This window comes from Haematobia irritans, chromosome 5 (assembly GCF_050003625.1).
Source record: "Haematobia irritans isolate KBUSLIRL chromosome 5, ASM5000362v1, whole genome shotgun sequence".
NCBI classification, from domain to species: Eukaryota; Metazoa; Arthropoda; class Insecta; order Diptera; family Muscidae; genus Haematobia; species Haematobia irritans.
In genome coordinates this window covers 35,816,502-35,835,558 of record NC_134401.1, presented here as the reverse complement: position 1 = coordinate 35,835,558, position 19,057 = coordinate 35,816,502, and the positions used below count along the sequence as shown (strand labels likewise).

At 35.7% G+C, this 19,057-nt stretch overlaps 2 protein-coding genes across 4 annotated transcripts in view; one reads left to right on the top strand and one right to left on the bottom strand.

Moving 5' to 3' along the window:
• Positions 1 to 1,826: 1,826 nt before the first annotated feature.
• Positions 1,827 to 19,057, bottom strand: part of GstS1 (Glutathione S transferase S1) — an 18,308-nt gene continuing 1,077 nt past the window's right edge. For 2 of the 3 annotated variants that reach the window (XM_075312963.1, XM_075312964.1), the window contains exons 2-5: positions 8,447 to 8,702; positions 8,168 to 8,347; positions 7,971 to 8,104; positions 1,827 to 3,529 (exon numbers count right to left, since the gene is read on the bottom strand). In XM_075312963.1, coding sequence (XP_075169078.1) covers positions 3,362 to 3,529; positions 7,971 to 8,104; positions 8,168 to 8,347; positions 8,447 to 8,693 — 729 coding nt within the window. In that variant the 5' untranslated portion in view covers positions 8,694 to 8,702 and the 3' untranslated portion in view covers positions 1,827 to 3,361. Of the gene's footprint in view, positions 3,530 to 7,970; positions 8,114 to 8,167; positions 8,348 to 8,446; positions 8,703 to 19,057 lie in introns of all 3 variants that reach the window. The other variant, XM_075312965.1, reaches the window with a different exon arrangement.
• Positions 17,451 to 19,057, top strand: part of LOC142239626 (uncharacterized) — a 23,766-nt gene continuing 22,159 nt past the window's right edge. Inside the window, exon 1 of the mRNA XM_075311419.1 lies at positions 17,451 to 17,528. Within this exon, the coding sequence (XP_075167534.1) occupies positions 17,451 to 17,528 (78 nt within the window). The remainder of the gene's footprint in view (positions 17,529 to 19,057) is intronic.

Below are 19,057 nucleotides of genomic sequence, written 5' to 3'. Positions count from 1 at the left end.
TAATGTGTATGAGATTTTTTGTTTTGGCTAGCGGCATGTAGCCAAAACAAAAAATTTTTTTCATCCTCTGATTAATACTTAACCGGAGAATAATACTTTATCGGTAGTTTAAATAATAACAAGACATTGAGAAACCGGCCCTAAGTGTGTAAATATCATATATATCCTAAAATCTCCGCCGGAATACCGTAACGACTATCGGCGTGTCATCAAATTAGTGTGTAAATATAACCACAGAGAGTATTAAGAAAACAAAATTTCTCTTCTACAAAAAAAATCAAATGTTAACCGTATAGATGTCGCACAATGCCTGCAGATTTGGTATTACCGACATTGCGGTCGAAGCGCTGTTATGATAATTTGGTTATAAAGGCATCGGCAGTTATAATTTCAAATTGTCTGCCAAAAAAATTAATAGAATGAAAAGATTTATATAAAAGAACATTTGTTATTACAAAGTAGGTTCTAAATCATATTTTCCTTACGTTTCATTAAGTCGGCAGAGAACTCAACTGGGTGATGCCGACGCAAACTGTATGATATTTGAGAGAAGCGTCGACAAAAACTGCATGATATTAGAGAAATTTTTCTCATGACGCCACCTACTGACGCAGTTTCGCTTGACATTTTCGTTCTGTTTTCTTAATACTCTCTGATAACCATATATCCCTGCCAACATTTTATGAATTTGACGGCTCTACTGAGAATCCCCACCACGTCGTATACGACAACAAAAACTCATCGGAAAAGCACTGTAACTTGTACCACGCCAAGTTACTACAAACAAGTTTCTCATCAGTGCAATAAATAGGTGCCTTTTTAGATCAATTTAGAACGACGCCAATAAGAGCCCCTTCAAACTATCAGAAAAAGTGAATTTTAAGGTAGTTGTAAAATAATCATTGTGGTCAACTAAAACATGACTGTGTAGATGTTTTTTAATTTGATTAAACATTTATAAATTCTTATAAATATAACATTTATCCGTTTATCTCATCACATTTAACATAACCTTTTTCATTAATAAAATAATGATGTTGATTTACACGTAGCAAGTTACATGTTGCAGCGTCTATCAGCCGTTTGTTTATTCTCGATGGAGGCAGCGTGTCTGGAAAAATATCTGACAGTTAGGGGCGTGTCGCCAAATTAAAATCTATTCTAATTCCATGGCGGAAAAAGGTATAGTGTTGCCATCGATGATCAAATTTTTTAAGTCACCACTAGCCATTGTTGTTGCCTGACCATGTTTTCCACAAGTAACTCAACAAATAGCAACGACGACGATCAGACGAAATTTGCTCCTCCAAGAGGATCCGTAGGTCCAATCTGGACATCGGTGTATGTGGGAGCTATATATAATTATGGACCGATATGGTGCAATTTTTTCATGGTTGTTAAAGGCCGTAGACTAAGACTACATACCAAATTTCAACTAGAATGTTAATTCTACTACCTCCGGAATTTTGCATAGATAGCTATGTATACCAAATTTCGTTGAAATCGGATGAGATTTAGATATATAATATATAGATATCTTACGCCCGATATTCACTTATATGGGCCCGATGCCAGGATTTTACTCCGATTTACTTCAAATTTGGCACAAAAATATATATGTGAAGACGACTATATATTTTTATCAAGTCTTGTGAAATTGTGGATGAAGAGGAGATCCAAGGCATTGATTGCGAAACATTTTATATTTCTAAATTATCCGATTAAAAAAAAAGTAACCGTAAAAACAAACTGATTTTCAGCTTGAAAACTAAACGTAGTACTTGCCTATGAATTAATATCCTCAACCAATTAATAATAAAAATTCATTCTGCTCATAAATTTTTTGTTGTATTTTTATTAAAAATAATTTTTCCAGGATAATTAACAAAAATTTCTCCATATATATATATATATAAAAATACAATTTGCAATTACAAATTTTGGGTCACTTGATTCAAGTAATTTTAGTTCGGATTTTAACTAAATTTTTTTGAAAAAAATTATTCAAATTTGTAATTGTTGTGTTTTTTGTGTCAATCGAAAGAAATAATGTTATTCAGTGATTGATAGGTAAGTGATGTTGATTGTTTATCCCGTGTTATAGATGGTCAGGTGGTCTTGATTAACAGGATAATAAAATGTGGAACATGTGTGTTTTTGTTCGTTTTTCTGTAGATGTTTATTAATATGTCCAAAGTGTAGTTTTGAGTCTTTTTTATACTCAATACTCTTCGGTAATAAAGTTTAGTTTATTATCAGTTGCCCATTTAGTTGTTGTTGTTGTTGTTGTTCTTGTTGGTTTGGTCTTATAGTTGTGAGGTTATTATCAATGAATACAAGCCTTTGAGTAGCATTGAATAGAATTCAATTTGATTTCAAATATTACAATTTGAAAACAATTTGAATTCAAATAGTAGTTCAAAGCTTTTCAGGGCTTAGAGCTGTTGTGTGTGGAAGTGTGGTGTATACAAGCTGTAATGTTAGCTGGCTGTGATGGTGAATATTCTTTCTATTTTATTTAAATGATAAATATTGTTAGCTTATAATACTAAAAGAGGTTAATATCTAAGTAGAGTTTCATTGCATCCTTACATCTAGTATATTCTAAAAGAGATATAAGTAAATTATAATTGTGAGAAAATAGCATTATAGTGCAGCATGCAGTAAATCTATAAACTACAGCAAGCTAAGGTTTAGAACTACCAACAAAATCTACTCAATTAAAAACCTATGGCTCTATTACATTTAGACCATAGGTTTCGTTCAATATCAATATCGTTAAGCCGTTAATGCCGTAGCTATAGGGTCGAAATTATAGTCCAAAAAAATGATTGAAAATCCACATTAAAACTAGACAGAGTAAAATAAACAAACGAATTCCTAGCTGCCCCATTTGCTAAGAATTTCGATCGTATTTTACGTTTTCACACAAAATTTGTTTTTTTTTTCTCTTTAAACTAGTCATAGTTATTTCTATATATAAATTAAGTGTGTGTGTTATAAAATATATAAAAATTCATTCCTTAATGAATTCCATGCCATTATTAAAAGAAAAAAAAAATATAACGAAATTAAAAAGAAAAACATAAAAAATGTTAACAAAAAATTATTTGTTAGTTTTTTTTTTCTTTATATAATATATTTAAATTTATTATTAATGTTTTGAATTTATGTATTGTATTATGGTGATGTATGTTTCATTATTACAAAAAAAGAAAGGAACAAAATGTGTTAAATGTAAAACAATACAGTTGTTGTAAATTGATGTTGTTTTTTTATCCATTTTAGATGATTTTTCTGTACTAAAATAAATTGCGTATTTATATTGAGTTCTTCTGGTTAGATGGAGGTGGAAATTTTCTTAAACTTCAGTTTGTGGTCTCTTCTCAATCCAGGCCTTAATGGGTTCCAAGGCATTGACAGAATCGACAACACCGCGCAAGGCTGGGTATTGTTCCAAGATATCGCGTTTGACCATGTAGTTCATGTAATCCACAATACCTGCGAAGTAGATATCTGCCCAGGTCAACTGCAAAACAAAAAAAAAAAAAAAAAAATAAATAAATAACAGAATATATAATAAAATAAATAAATATGAAATCAGGAAATGCTTGAAAGTAAGCTAAGATAATTTTTAAAATTTTTCGTACACTGAAACAACTATTGGTCTAATATGAAAGATTATGAAACCCAACTTTTAAGGCAAGCAATTTACACAAAATCATGGACACATTCAATAAAAGAAACTCCAAAAATTTTATTTTGTTTTTCTTCAAATTTGATATTTGCATCCCTCCGCTATGTGAGGAAAATTTTCCCCAAATAAAAAAACATATTATTGATTTAAATTAACTGGCGTATTGAATTTTTGGATTAAAGATAAAAATGATTCAAATATATGCTAAGACTTATTTAGAGGATTTTTCATCTCTGCTTTAAATTTTGTTTTTTTTTGAAATTAAGAAAATGTTTTTTGAAGAATCTGTTATAATTTTTAAGCTATATATTTATTTGGATTTGAGTAGCATTTTTAATATATCGCAAAACGAGTTGCATTTAGACTGGTCGTTTTGCACCGATTGTCGATTTTGTATTAAATCCCATTTTTAGTGGACCGGTAGAACCGGTATTTTTAATATCATAAAACCCGGTTTTCGGTTTTTTAGTTTCAATGTAAACTGAAATAAGAAAACATCCCGAATGTCTTTTCTGCACACTTCCAAATCGTTTCTGAACACTTCCAACATAGTATTCGTCCAAGATTGCAAATAAAATACGTGGTTTTCTAAAGAAATCCCAGAGGTATTTCAATGAAATATAAGCAAATCGTGCTTGTTCAATTAGGAGCGTATATTTTGTCCACAAAATCTATGATATTTCTTACGTTATTATTATTCGACTTAATTTATAGACTATAGAAAATGAGCTCTGTTTGCGAATATTTTGAAAATCAACAAAATGCACACTTCCAAATCGTTTCTGAACACTTCCAACATAGTATTCGTCCAAGATTGCAAATAAAATACGTGGTTTTCTAAAGAAGGTATTTCAATGAAATGTAAGCAAATCGTGCTTGTTCAATTAGGAGCGTATATTTTGTCCACAAAATCTATGATATTTCTTACGTTATTATTGTTCGACTTAATTTATAGACTATAGAAAATGAGCTCTGTTTGTGAATATTTTGAAAATCAACAAAATGATTCTTCGAAAGCCAAATGCAGTATGTACAAGAAAAATTTTAGTTGTCGAGACTCTTCAACACCGTATTTAATATAACATTTCAGAAATATTTACAAAAAGCAAATGGAACCAAAAAAAATAAATCCAAATAAAATAAAATAAAATATTGAAGTATTTTTCCATCATTTCTATTAAATTAAGCGTTTATGTTACTTTTGGGAAAAAACCCGGTTATTTAATTTTTAAAACACTGTCCACCGGTTTTTGGGGAAAACCCGGTTGGACCGGTTATTTAATTTTTAAAACACCGCCCACCGGTTTTAAAAAATGGTCCCGTTTTTAAGAACCGAGAAAACCCGGTTTTTTGATCACTCTAGTTGCAGTGCTGGACGCGATTGAGGACCGTATAAAGACTTCCAGGTTTTGTGTGCCCTGAGATTTTCAGCGGTATTGTTACAAGAAAAAATGCTGTTTCTCGTCCTGCGTCGTTAATTGTTATCGGATTTTTATGAAAGAGTCATACGCATTTGGGTACTTTTTAAGGAATTCCTATATACAGTCATAAGATTTGGAGAGGTCTTGAACCGATTTGGTGTGGCTTGAAGGTTACAGCGGTATTGTTACAACAAAAAGGGTTGCTTCCCGTCCAGCGTCATTAATTATCGCCCGATTTTGATGAAAGTTACCGTGCTGGGCGTGTCTGAGAATTTTCTAAATACTTCTTTTATAGGGCGACACGATCTGGAGGCGTCTTGACCCGATTTGGTGTGGCTTGGGGGTTTCAACGGTATTGTTACAAGAAACATGGTTCATTCCCGTCCCTCTTCGTTTATTATCGTTCCACGCGTCTAAGGATTGTCTAACGATTTTTTTGTAAACAGCAACAAGATTTGTAGGGGTCTTGACGCGATTCGATGAACCCTGAAGGTTTCAGCGGTATTTCCCGTACTAGTCAACAAGGTGGCAATCAACCTCAGGTTGCTAGGTGACAGGTTTATTCCAGTGACATTTCATTCTATTGTTTACAAGCTTACAAAAGCATTTTAACCTATTGCATTTGTAAATAAACCTCACGGGAAATTTGTGCAAATTGCCACTAACGGACCTATCACGGGACTGGTACCAGTGCGATTTTTTTACATTTTTGTATAATAATAATCAGAATAATCTATTGTTAGATATATTCCAAAAGTTTTTCCTTTCTGGTGAAGACTTTGTCATGAGGATCTGTCTATGGGGTACTCCTACTAAGTTGTCCTAGGACTTGTCCTTTGGAATGAGTCCAAGACGTGTCTTAAAGTGTACATTTACCTCGTCAATGACAAACCCTTATTATCGTGACCATACGTTTCGACTAGAACTGGTCCATACACACCAGGGACTAGTCTTGTACCGATCCTGGGGTTGATCCATTTTCCGTAGTATACGTGATGGAATTCAAGCGTAATAGTGTGATAGTTAGCTGGAAAACCACAAGTGGCTATCGTTAGAGCCAAGTAGTTGTTATTGATGTAGGTCGGATGGTATTGTAAATGGGCCATATCGGTCCACTTTTACGTATAGCCCCCATATAAACGGACCCCCAAATTTGGCTTTGGGGACTCTAAGAGAAGCAAATTTCATCAGATCGGGCTGGTACATGGTGTAAGTATGTGGTCTCTAACAACTATGCAAAAATTGGTCCACATCGGTCAATAATTATATATAGCCCCCATATAAACCGATCACCAGATTTGACCTCCGGAGCCTCTTGGAAGACTACAATTCATCTGATTCAGTTGAAATTTGGTATGTGGTGTTAACATATGGCCTCAAACACCCACGTAAAAATTGGTCGAAATCGGTCCATAATTATATATAGCCCCCATATAAACCGATCCCCAGATTTGACCTTGGAAGAGCAAAATTCATCCGATTCGGTTGAAATTTGGTACGTGATGTTAGTATATGTTACCAAAAACCATGCAGGAATTGGTTCATATCAGTCCATAATTATATATAGCCCCATATAAACCGATCCCCAGATTTGATATATACTTGTTTAATTTACAATTAATTATTATTCGAGCTTTATGGACAAAGAATATTAAGGAAATTGTTCAATAGAGTCATTGAAAAGAAAACGTCAGATACGAATCTGTACAAAAAATCTGACTGTACATGTTTCAGTTCGGGCGAATGAACCTTTCCACAACCTTTAGTATAGATCTGGCTGGGATAGATAACTCAATTTTGGGCCCTTTATGCTAACTTCTTATGGAGAAAATATATAGGAATTGTCGTCTGAATATTGTCGGGTATATTGAAGCCCTGGGCATACAAACATTTCGCCCGCCAATCATGGACGTTCCACGCGTCAATAAAGAATTGCTTAAAACGATAGGTTAGGTTAGGTGGCAGCCCGATGTATCAGGTTCACTTAGACTATTCAGTCCATTGTGATACCACATTGGTGAACTTCTCTCTTATCACTGAGTGCTGCCCGATTCCATGTTAAGCTCAATGACAAGGGACCTCCTTTTTATAGCCGAGTCCGAACGGCGTTCCACATTGCAGTGAAACCACTTAGAGAAACTTTGAAACCCTCAGAAATGTCACCAGCATTACTGAGGTGGGATAATCCACCGCTGAAAAACTTTTTGGTGTTCGGTCGAAGCAGGAATCGAACCCACGACCTTGTGTATGCAAGGCGGGCATGCTAACCATTGCACCACGGTGGCTCCCTAAAACGATGTTTCTCGCTTTATTTCTACCGCACAATGGCCACACAAATCTCTGGATCTCAATCCGTTGGACTTTTGCGCCTGAGGCATTTTAGAGAGTAAGGTGGGAACTAAAACATTGTAAAACAAAGTGTAGATCATCTTAAGACGACACTTCGCCGGAAATGGACTAAAATAACACAGAGCGCGCAACAGTATGCTGGCTTTGTCAGTCATTTAAAGGCCATAAATAGTGCCAAAGGAAGCCAATTCGAACAAATCTAAACTGATTCTAAAATTTAATTTTGAATAATAAAATTAAAAAAAAAAAATTATATACAGCGCCTTAGTTTGTAACATTACATAACAGTCACCCTGTGTTGCTATTTAATTCCAAAAACAAATCTAAACCAATTAAACTTGAATAAAATGCAAAACTATTATTTTCCAGGTATCTCCTGCGTAGGGTAGTATGATCGGGTTTTCCACCAGGGTTTCATTGATGTGAAATTGTTTTGAATTTCGGCGTGAAAACCGAACATAGTACCCCCCTTTCCTCATGCAAAGCTACTCTTTTCTGCATACCTTATTCAATGCCAAATGTCCATCGTTATCCTTGACAGTTTGTTCCAGTTTCTCCAAGTAGAATGGAATGACTTCATTGTTAAGGGTGACCAATTTCTTTTCCTTGATGTCATCTTCGGGTTCGTAGGAGACGACTGCAATTTCTATATATTAAAATACAAAGATTAATCAAATAACATAGACATGCAACGGCACACATTGTTCGCTACTTAGGCGGAAATCATTGATGGTATCGACAACAATATCAACTTGTAGATCTTCCCAGGGTGTGGCACCGCACAAGCCAACTGTTTTCGCCAGGAAACGTGCCATTGAAATGCTCTGGTGAACGCGTTTGCCATTAACTTCCAAAACAGGCATTTGACCCATAGGCATAGCTAAAATTATAAAGTGAATAGAAAGAAAGAAACGAAACGAAAGCACGTGTAAAGATCACATAGAACCTCATAGAGCTACATAACTGGAAGGGGACTTACTTGGTTTCAAGGCTGGCCATTCATCACGTGTCACACGTACATCCTCGTATTCAATACCACCATAGGCAAAGAGGTAACGTAAGGGTTCAGCCAAAGCCTTGACATTGAAGTAGAAAAGAGTGTAGGTATTCTTAACGGGCTCAGTTGGTTCTGCTGGTGGGGCAGCTTCGCCTTCGGCGGGTGGTGGTGCCTCACCCTCGGCGGGTGCCGCTGGAGCTTCAGCGGGTGGTGCAGCTTCATCGGCCATTTTTTAAAGCTGTAATTGTCAAATTAAAAAAGGGCTTTTAGCATGTTAATCAGAGGTTCCCTATCTACTTTCGTACAATCAGTGGTTTTCTATACAGTTTTATTATACATCAACAAAGATTTTATAATTCGTTTATAATATCAAAGTTGGCAAGATTATATATACAAGTGTTTTTTTTTTTCAAGAATTCCAATTCTGTCACGATAAGATAACCAAATATTTTAGTTTTACTACTCATTCTTAAACAAAAATGTTTGTATCATGGTGACCCAATTTCTCTTTTAGCAGATCATTGGACGCGTAATACAAATATGTTTTATTGGCCGATAATAGGACAGGCGTTATCAGTTACACAGTTAATTACAAAAGTTTTCATACACTTGAAAAGAGTAGCATAGAATCAAGTATATACGGCTGGGTCGAATCTTAAAACATGAATTAAACATAAGAACTTCCTTTCAAAACCCCTCGTCGCGGGCGGGTTAATTGAAAATATATAGAATTTCAGATGGATTTGATGAAACATAGTAGCTCAAGAAGACCGGTTCAAATAATAGGCTTCCCGATACTAAATCTTAAGCTTCTTTATATAGAGGGTACATCAGTTTCTGAATTAGAAAACAAAAACATGTTTGAGTTTTAGAGGAATCTTAAACTTCTTATCTAAGCATGGAAGAAAATCGGTTTGGAGGATAGGTTAGGTGGCAGCCCGATGTATCAGGCTCACTTAGACTATTCAGTCCATTGTTATACCACATTGGTGAACTTCTCTCTTATCACTGAGTGCTGCCCGATTCCATGTTAAGCTCAATGAGAAGGGACCTCCTTTTTATAGCCGAGTCCGAACGGCGTTCCACATTGCCGTGAAACTACTTAGAGAAGCTTTGTAACCCTCAGAAATGTCACCAGCATAACATAGGTGGGATAATCCATCGCTGAAAAAGTTTTTGGTGTTCGGTCGAAGCAGGAATCGAACCCACGACCTTGCGTATGCAAGGCGGGCATGCTAACCATTGCACCACGGTGGCTCCCCTAATTGGAGGATAAATGTGCCTCTTATCCCCTCAGAAGTCAAATCGAGAGACTGGTGTTATGGGAGCAAAATTTGACATATCTCCTTGTGGACTCAATATACTATTAGATTTCCATGACAATTGGATGAAAATGGAGGTGTAAAATACTTCTAGAGTTCCAATTTCTGGCAAATCGGAAAAAAATATCGGTGTCTAGAAGGCCAAAAAGTCAAATCGGGAAATCCGGTACCTCTAGCTTTCCCTATTCGACACACCATTTTGGGACCTAAAACACTTCTATATTTCCAATTTAAGGCAAATAGGATAAAAATTGCGGGACCCAGAAGCCCAAGAAAAAAATCAGGAGATAGACCTTTATGGGCGCTACACCAAATGTGCGGCACACTTTTTTTGGGGACCTAAAATACTTCTAGATTTCCAATTTCAGGCAAATAGGATAAAAATGTCGGTGTTTAGAAGCCCAAGAAGTCAAATCGGTAGACTGGGGGCTATGGACCGATCGATACTCACCATAAACAGAACACCTTTTTGGTGGCCCTAAAATTCCTTATTCGGCACACCTATGGGTGTCTAGAAGCCCAAGAAGTAAAATCGGGAGATAGGCTTTTATGGGTGCTATACTAGATTTCCAATTACAGGCAAATGGGATAACAATTTTGGGTGTCTAGAAGCCCAAGAAGTAAAAACATGGGCACCTAAAACACTTCTAAATTTCCAGTTTCATGTAAATCAGATAACATGGACCGATACACACCATGTGCGCCACTCCTTTTTGGGTACCTGAAACTCATCTAGATTTTCAATTTCAGGCAAATCAGATACAATTTTCGGTGTCTACAAGCCCAAAAAAAAATCAGGAAAAAACAGTAAAATCAGGATACCGGTTTGGGGGCTATGGATCGATCGATACAACTTTTTGTGGGCCTCAAAGACATCTAGATTTCCATATTCGGCGCAACTTTTTGGGAACCTGAAATACTGTTAGATTCTCAATTTCAGGTAAATTGGGGAACCTAGAAGCCCAAGAAGTAAAATTTGGAGATAGGCCTTTATGGGCGCTATACCAAAACATGGACCGACACACATCATATTCGGCACATCTATTTGAGGACCTAAAATAAAAATTGCGGCACGCCTTTTTGGGGACCTCAAAAGCCCCTCTATATTTTCTTGATGCCCAAGAAGACAAATAGGGGTACCGATCTATAAAGAGGCTATGCCAAAACATGGGCCGATAAGCATTATAAATGGCACACCTATTTGCGATCCTAAAATACCTCTAGATTTCCAATTTCAAGCAAATCGTTATAAACTGCGGTGTCTTAGTGCTCAAAAAAGTTTTTTGGTTTCGGTAGACACTGGGATTGAACCCATGACCGTTTGTATGCAAGGCGAGGATGCTACACAGAAACAACTTAAATAGTTTTATAGGAAAATTTAATTAAATTGTATTCAATTTTTTGAGGTTTCCATAATGCTTTGGACTTTTTTCTTTGTAATCATTGCACCCCTCTGGCTCCCAATTTTAGTCGGCTATGGCTTGTTTATCCAGAGCTATGAAAAAACAGACCTATTATTGTTACAAGATCTTTTTCCATTTTGCCTTATGCAGAAAATCATTAAATCATTGAGTGTTTAAATTTTTAATTAAAATTCATTCCATATTCATCAAAAGAACAATGACAATTACGGTCTCTTTTGCTCGCAGCAAAAAAAAATTAATTATGAACAAAATTTTAGTTGACAGCGGAAATAGTTTTTAATGACGTTAACTCCTACTTTCATTTCCAATGAATGAATGCATTCATATCTATGCCTACAAATCTTGTGGGACCATTAGCACCATTTGGTTCCATTTCCTTAACTCTTTTTTTTTTTTGATTTCTTTATGAAAGCTGCACCCACATAATTCTTCAAGAGCACAAAACCAAAAGGAATAACCAAATCTGGAAATCGTTATAACGCTTTACCAGTGACTGTAATGATTCAACGGTGTGGCAGTAAATGATAATGACGAGAGAGAGAGAGAAGTGAGTTAGGAATAAATTGCAATCGCTCAACCAAATATGGATGGAAATTGAAGGGCGTTGTCTTGAAACTGTACCACATAAACAAAACACAGAAAAATTGTACATGCATCATAAGAAGTGCAGTTACTTGGCATTCTTGAGACTTTTACTTCTGTTGCTGGCTGGTTTTATGCGATATATTCATCATGCCATCGATCCAGCAGTACGCCAACATGCCATGATTTTTTTTTCCATGACCAACCACGATGGAAGCCAATTAACGTTGCAAACATTTCTCCTGATAAAAATCTCTTAAATGATGGCAAAGTGGCCTGCCTAAATATGGCCACGGGAGAGGGAGAGTATCAAAAATCCCTCACACTCTCTAAAAAAAAAATATTTTAGTGGGTTGACAACAAACCGGTTAATTGCACGCCGGTAGCTATTGGTATAGAGGCCAAAAAGCCGGCCGGCTTGTAAAGATTGTTTTCGGATTTTCTGTTTGCTTTGCTACAACCAAAAAAAGAGACACTGGAAAAGAAACCAGTTAGGTGCAATGCATTATTTTATCCCAAATATTTGAGCTGTCGAAACATGGAATTATATGCGTAAATCACTTGTAAAATATTGTATGAGTACTTGACGTATGGCTTCGATAGTCTGTAAACACAACCTTTGCGGCTGTCAGTAGGCGAAAACTTGGTATACCCTGCACCACTATGTGCGACAGGGTATTATAAGTTAGTGCATATGGCGTTTGCCTAGTAATACCGAATTTTGCACAAGTTTTTCGGGTCACAATTCATCCCTATTGATCTTGGTAGAAATCGAATAAAATGTGGATATAGCTTCCGTATACAGGGTGTAATGTAACCATCGTCCGTCAGCTGACCGATTTATTCAGGTGACAGTTCATTTTACTGTTTACAAGCTTACAAAAGCATTTTGATATATTGCATTGGTAATTAAAGTTATTCGTGATGGAATTCAAGCATGATAGTGTGATTGCTTTTTATTTGGCTGGAAAACCACAAGCGGCTATCGTTAGAGCTCGTAGTGCAATGGCTATCATACCTGCCGTTCATACAAAGGGTCGTGGCGTCAATCCCAGTTTCGAACACCAACAAGTTTTTCAGATGTGGTTCATGTCCCTAGGTTAGGTTAGGTTAGGTGGCAACCCGATGTATCAGGCTCACTTAGACTATTCAGTCCATTGTTATACCACATTGCTGAACATCTCTCTTATCACTGAGTGCTGCCCGATTCCATGTTAAGCTCAATGACAAGGGACCTCCTTTTTATAGCCGAGTCCGAACGGGGTTCCACATTGCAGTGAAACCACTTAGAGAAGTTTTGAAACCCTCAGAAATGTCACCAGCATTACTGAGGTGGGATAATCCACCGCTGAAAAATATTTTGGTTTTCGGTCGAAGCAGGAATCGAACCCACGACCTTGTGTATGCAAGGCGGGCATGCTAAGCATTGCACCACGGTGGCTCCCAATACTGGTAACATGTCCCCAATACTGGTAACATTTCTGAATGTTTTTATAAGTGGTTTCATCTTAATGAGAAACGATATCGCTATATCCAGGCTGCTGTAGTGGTTGAAAACTTGTCCTAAGCTGAATAAATCGCGAGAACGAATGCAACACATTGAAAAATGAGAATAAAGCTATTGAAGTTCCAAAAAGTGCAAGAAGTTACGCATGTACAAAAAAAGAAATAGACTGGAAAGTGCCAAGGAGTTGCTTCGCTTGTTCAAAAGTGGCCATTTACTGAAATAGGTTCTCTCCGATGAGAAGTCATTCCAAGAGGAGCCACCGTGGTGCAATTGTTAGCATGCCCGCCTTGCATACACAGGGTTGTGGCTTCAAACCCATTTTCGACCTAACACGAAAAAGTTTTTCGATTATCCCACCTCAGAAATGCTGGTAATTTCTGAGTGTTTCAAAGCTTCTGCAAGTGGTTTCACTGCAACGTGGAATGCCGTCGATGTTAATAGTGAGAGCTGCCGTAGCGGCCGATGTTCGCTCCTCGCTCGTATTCATCGACCGTGGGTCAAAATAAATGTTAAATATTATTGGGAAAATTTCCTAAAGCTGGTACTGAAGCCCTGGGCAGACAAATATATCGGCTTCAGTCCAAGAATGGCTTAAAAAGGAGATTCCTCGCTTCATTTCAATAGCACAACGGCTACCAAAATCTCAGGATATCAATCCATTGGAATTTTACGCTTGTGGCATTTTGGCACTAAAAAATACCAAAGTGTCAACCATCTCAGGACGGCTCATTGTCAGGAATGGGACAAAATATCGCAGAGCCTTCTTCGTGCAGCTTGTGATGGCTTTGTCGGTCGTTTGAAGATCATAATTTGTGCCAAAGGTACAAATTATTATGAGGTTGTTCGTACTATGACCCTACTTTTCTTGTGTTTTTCCGAGATTTTCCCAAGAAGTTCTCAATTTGTGTTTTAGCTTAATCTCTTCAAAAAAAGTTGGAAAGCGTGGAGAATATAAGCATTTCACCAGGTCTTGTGTATATCGGGTATGATTAAGTTCCCCCATCAAGAATGGGATGTAGAGGAAGAAACGAAGGATCATTTCCAGCTGCCGTTACTATGAACAAAATTTCCTCACCTTTTTCCGCAAATTTTCTCAACAATTTCTCAAATTGTAGTTTAGCCTAACACATTGAAAAAATGTTTGAAAGCATCTTAAATATAAGCATTGCAGCAATGTTTCTGTTTATAGAGTATGGTTTATTTTCTCTACTAAGAAAATGATGTAGAAGGTGCAACGAAGGACCACTTCCAGATGTTCTCAATATGACCCTACTTTTCACCCTTTTTTCCTCGATTTTCTCAACAATTTCTCAATTTGAGTTTTAGTCAAATACCTGGAAAAATGGTTGAAAGCATCTTGTATATAAGAATTTAACCAATTCTTGTATATATGGGGTATGGTTAAATTCTCTTACCAATAATGGAATGTAAGGAATGCAACGAAGGACCATTTCCAGATGTCCTCACTATGACCCTAGTTTTCACCCCTTTTTCCTCGATTTTCTCAACAATTTCTCAATGTGACTTTTTAATCAAATACCTGCAGAAAATGTTTGAAAGCTTGTTGAATATAAGCATTTTACCAATGCTTGAGTTTATTGGGTATGATTAAATACGTTTACTAAAAATGGAAGGTACAACGAAGGACCATTTCAGCTGTTCTCACTATGACCCTACTTCGACCTCTCCCTCATTTCCCTTCCTAATGAGGGATTTGAACTAAAGTAATACGTATTGTATTGTTTATTCCGTCTATTGGAATAGCCTCTATCAATAGTCAACTTGATAGAATCGTAATTAGTTGGCATTTTGCCTACTCAGTCAAATCATGAAACGATTTATTTTCCCCCAATTGTTATTTTCATTTAATCAATTGTTCGTTTTTTGTGACTTCTTTTTCTTTTCAAAGTTTCAAATTGTCAATTGTTATTATATTGCATTGCATTGACCATTCGGAGGATAGATGAGAAGCAATACGAAAAAAAAACAAAAATTTGTTTTCTGTGGTTATTGGTGATGTATTTGTGATTATATATAAATTAATTGTTTAATTTATTTTTAGTAGTATGTATTAAATTTTATTTTATTCTATGGGTGTGGGTATTGCATGCGGGTATAATTTTGAATAGAAGAGGACCTTTATGTAGATTAGAATGGGAATTGTATTTAAATTCAATTCTGTGTAGGTTTTTTTATTGAGTTTGTAGACACATCCAATTAAATCTAATCAAGGTTATACAATTGGCATATATCACGTCTTCAGTAGTTTAATTTTTAGCATGAATTTCTATCTTTATGTGCGGAAAGTAGTTGCCTATTTGAAGCTGTTCGGGAATATTTGACATGTTTGATCTTTACGGCCCCATGACATAACGTGGCAACCTCAACGGAAATCTTTGTGTTAATTCGGAATATCTTTCGCTCAGTTTCCCACAGTAATTGATGGACTGAATAATAGTTTAAAAAAAAATTATGAAAAATATAAAAGTACAAATATGTCTGAAGCCAGAAGATTTGAAATCCTCAGAAATGTTTTCTGTATTGCCGAGAGGAGATAACTCCTGGGGATACACGTTTTTGTATTCGGCCAAAGCTGGGATTGAACCCATGACTCTTTGTATCCAAAGCGGATATGCTAACCGTTGCATCAGGGTGAAGCCCATAACTTTGTCTGAAACAATTTAGAGAAGATTTGTAATTTCCAGAAATGTAAACCAGTATTGCTGAGAGGAGATAATCCCCGGGGATAAACTTTATGGTATTCGGACGAAACTGGAATTGATCCCACGACCTTTTGTATGGAAATCTGGCATGATAACCATTGTACCACGGTGGTTCACAGGGATTTCCATATTGTTTTTGTATGCGGAACATTCAAAACAATGTCTCGAGTGAATAGATTTTAAACAGTTTGCAGATTCTACCGGCCTGGCATATGTGAGTCAATCAGAACCAAGGCTTCAAGGACATTACAAAGAAGAAATAATCCCTTGGGATATACTATTTGGTATTCGGACGAAACTGGGTTTGAATCCATGACCCTTAGGTTAGGTATAATGGTCATTTTAGGCTCACTTAGACTATTGAGTCCAATGTGGTACTACAGGTGGTGAACTACTTTCTTATCAATGGGTGCTGCCTGATTCTATGTTACGTTCCAAAGTCGTGAACAGACGGTGACAAAATGAAACGGAAACGTTCACAAAAAATCAAAACGGAATGTTCACAATTTCACGATTTCATGAACGGCATTCGTTTTTCTTTGGCCATGAAATGTCTTAAAATAATCGTTTGACGTTATTATGGCAACTCCTTCGGTGGTACAATGTGCTAAAATCGTGCAGAAAACACAGGTTCGAGTCACGATAGCGGAAATCTTTTTTTAATTCTGTTTATAAATTCGTAACCATAACGTTTTCAGATCGTCAACGCTAGTTATTATTTCGACAACGCATGGTGTCATTGTCAGATTGACACCACCGTTGTCAGATTGACACCACCTGTTCTCCGTTCGACACCACATGTGTTGATTCACTTTCATGAACGAATCGTTTTGAAATGAGCACGTCGTGCATGATTTTTTCTATGAGTGTGGGTATACATTTTGGTATTCTGACCACGGTTGCCATTCGAGCCAAAAATAATCAACCAAATTTGGACCAAAAATAATCAAAAAAATTTACCAAAAAACTACCAAACAAAAAAATCTTATTTTACAAAATTTTATTTCTATAGATTTTCTATAAATATTATTTCTTTAGAAAAGATTTCAAAAATTTTATTTCTATAGAAAATTCCGTCAAAATTTTGTTTCTATAGAAAATTTTCTCAAAATGTTATTTTTAGCTGCTGCCCTAATTTTATTTAAGATATACTTTTTGCTATTTGGACGGACGAAACTGGGATTGAATCCATGACCCTTTAGATTAGGTTAGGTATAGTGGCAGCCCGTTATTTTTGCCTCACTTAGACATTTCAGTCCATTGTTTACCAGGCGTAAACATTTTGGTATTCGAACGAAACTGGAATTGAATCTTTGTATGAGAAACTGGCTTGCTAACTATTGCTCTGGGATGGCTTCTATGGATTTTCACATTGATTGTGATATTTTTTACATTCCAGGGACTGGAATAGGCGGGACAATCCGAAACATGGCTACAATGATGCTTCCAACATTATTGAGCATTAGACGTATTAAGGCTACCAGTGGGACCGGAGACCCTGAGACTGTGAGATTGTTAGGGACTTCCGAGTTAAATCATGGATGAAAGAAAGAACAATTTTGGGAGTTTAAGTGATGGACCCCAACACTAGATCCTTTTTCGGGTCGTCAGCAATAAGTTCGAGGGAAAGCGGAATACATGAAATACCTGAACACGAACCCGAGATCGAGTGAGAATGTCATTAAGTGAAAAGGTTGGTTCTCTGATGAAACTGGCGATGTTTTGATATTTAAACGAAAAGGGAAAGAGGATCTTTGTTGCGAATCATTCGAAAATTTACAATGGCTTGTGTTTTTTACTTGAAGGCTGACTTTATCTCTAAATTAATTAACTGAAGTGCTCTACTTTAAATAAGTGCAATGTGGATGGGATGGCTTCGCCCTTTTTTAAGATCAATACAACTTTGACCAATGCCTCTAAAAATAGATTTCGATTGCATCAAAAGAATTTAAAGTAATAAAAAATGATATTATGGGATTACGGTTACAGTGAGACCTCTCAAAAGTGGACACCCAAAGGCTCCTAAATTTTTTCTACATTAGGGAGGCGAGAGGTTATGAAATTTATCCACTTTTGAAAGGTATCCGCTTGGTAGATTATCCAAGTTTGTGAGGTTTCATTTTATATGAAAAGATGCTCAGTGGGGGGTAGGATCTGTTTAGAAAGAGAATTTCTGATATGTTATTTCTATTAGAAGTTAGCATATAAGACCCAAACTAAATCGTCTCCCCCGCCAGATCTCTGCTAAGGCTAGCCAATGCTTAAATATGAAAAAACATTTTTCGGTTTCATTCGCAAAATTAGTAATTTTTAATTGAAATTGAAATCGCACAATTTATAATAATCACCGACAGCAATTACAAAATTAATTGAAGCAATTAAATATTTGATTCGTTTTTGTGATTAATTTTCTTTGGATTAAAAAATTATTTGTATCAATTAATATTTTAATTGTACGTTTTCAATCGCAAAATTAGTAATTTTTAATTGAAATCGCACAATTTATAATAATCACCGACAGCAATTACAAAATAATTTGAAGCAATTAAACATTTGATTCATTTTTGTGATTAATTTTTTTTTTGATTAAAAAAATATTAGTATCAATTAATAATATTAGTATCAATCAATTGTACGTTTTCAATCGCAAAATTAGTAATTTTTTATTGAAATTGACATCCCACAATGTATAATAATCACCGACAGCAATTACAAAATTAATTGAAGCAATTAAATATTTGATTCGTTTTTGTGATTAATTTTTTTTTTGGATTAAAAAATTTTTTGTATCAATTAATATTTTTTTTTCAAAATTATTTAAATTTTTATTTATTTTTATTTTTTACAGAAAGTCTGTTCTTAAATGTTTAGAAACGAAAGTAATTATCTCCATGAATGACTTTGTTATTTTCACATAGCAATGCTAACTTAAAAAATTGCTAATAAAGTGAAAATTATTTTTTCAATGAACTTTAGTAATACTTTATTTTCTAGGGCCATTTCAATTATTCAATCAATTAATATTATACAATCGT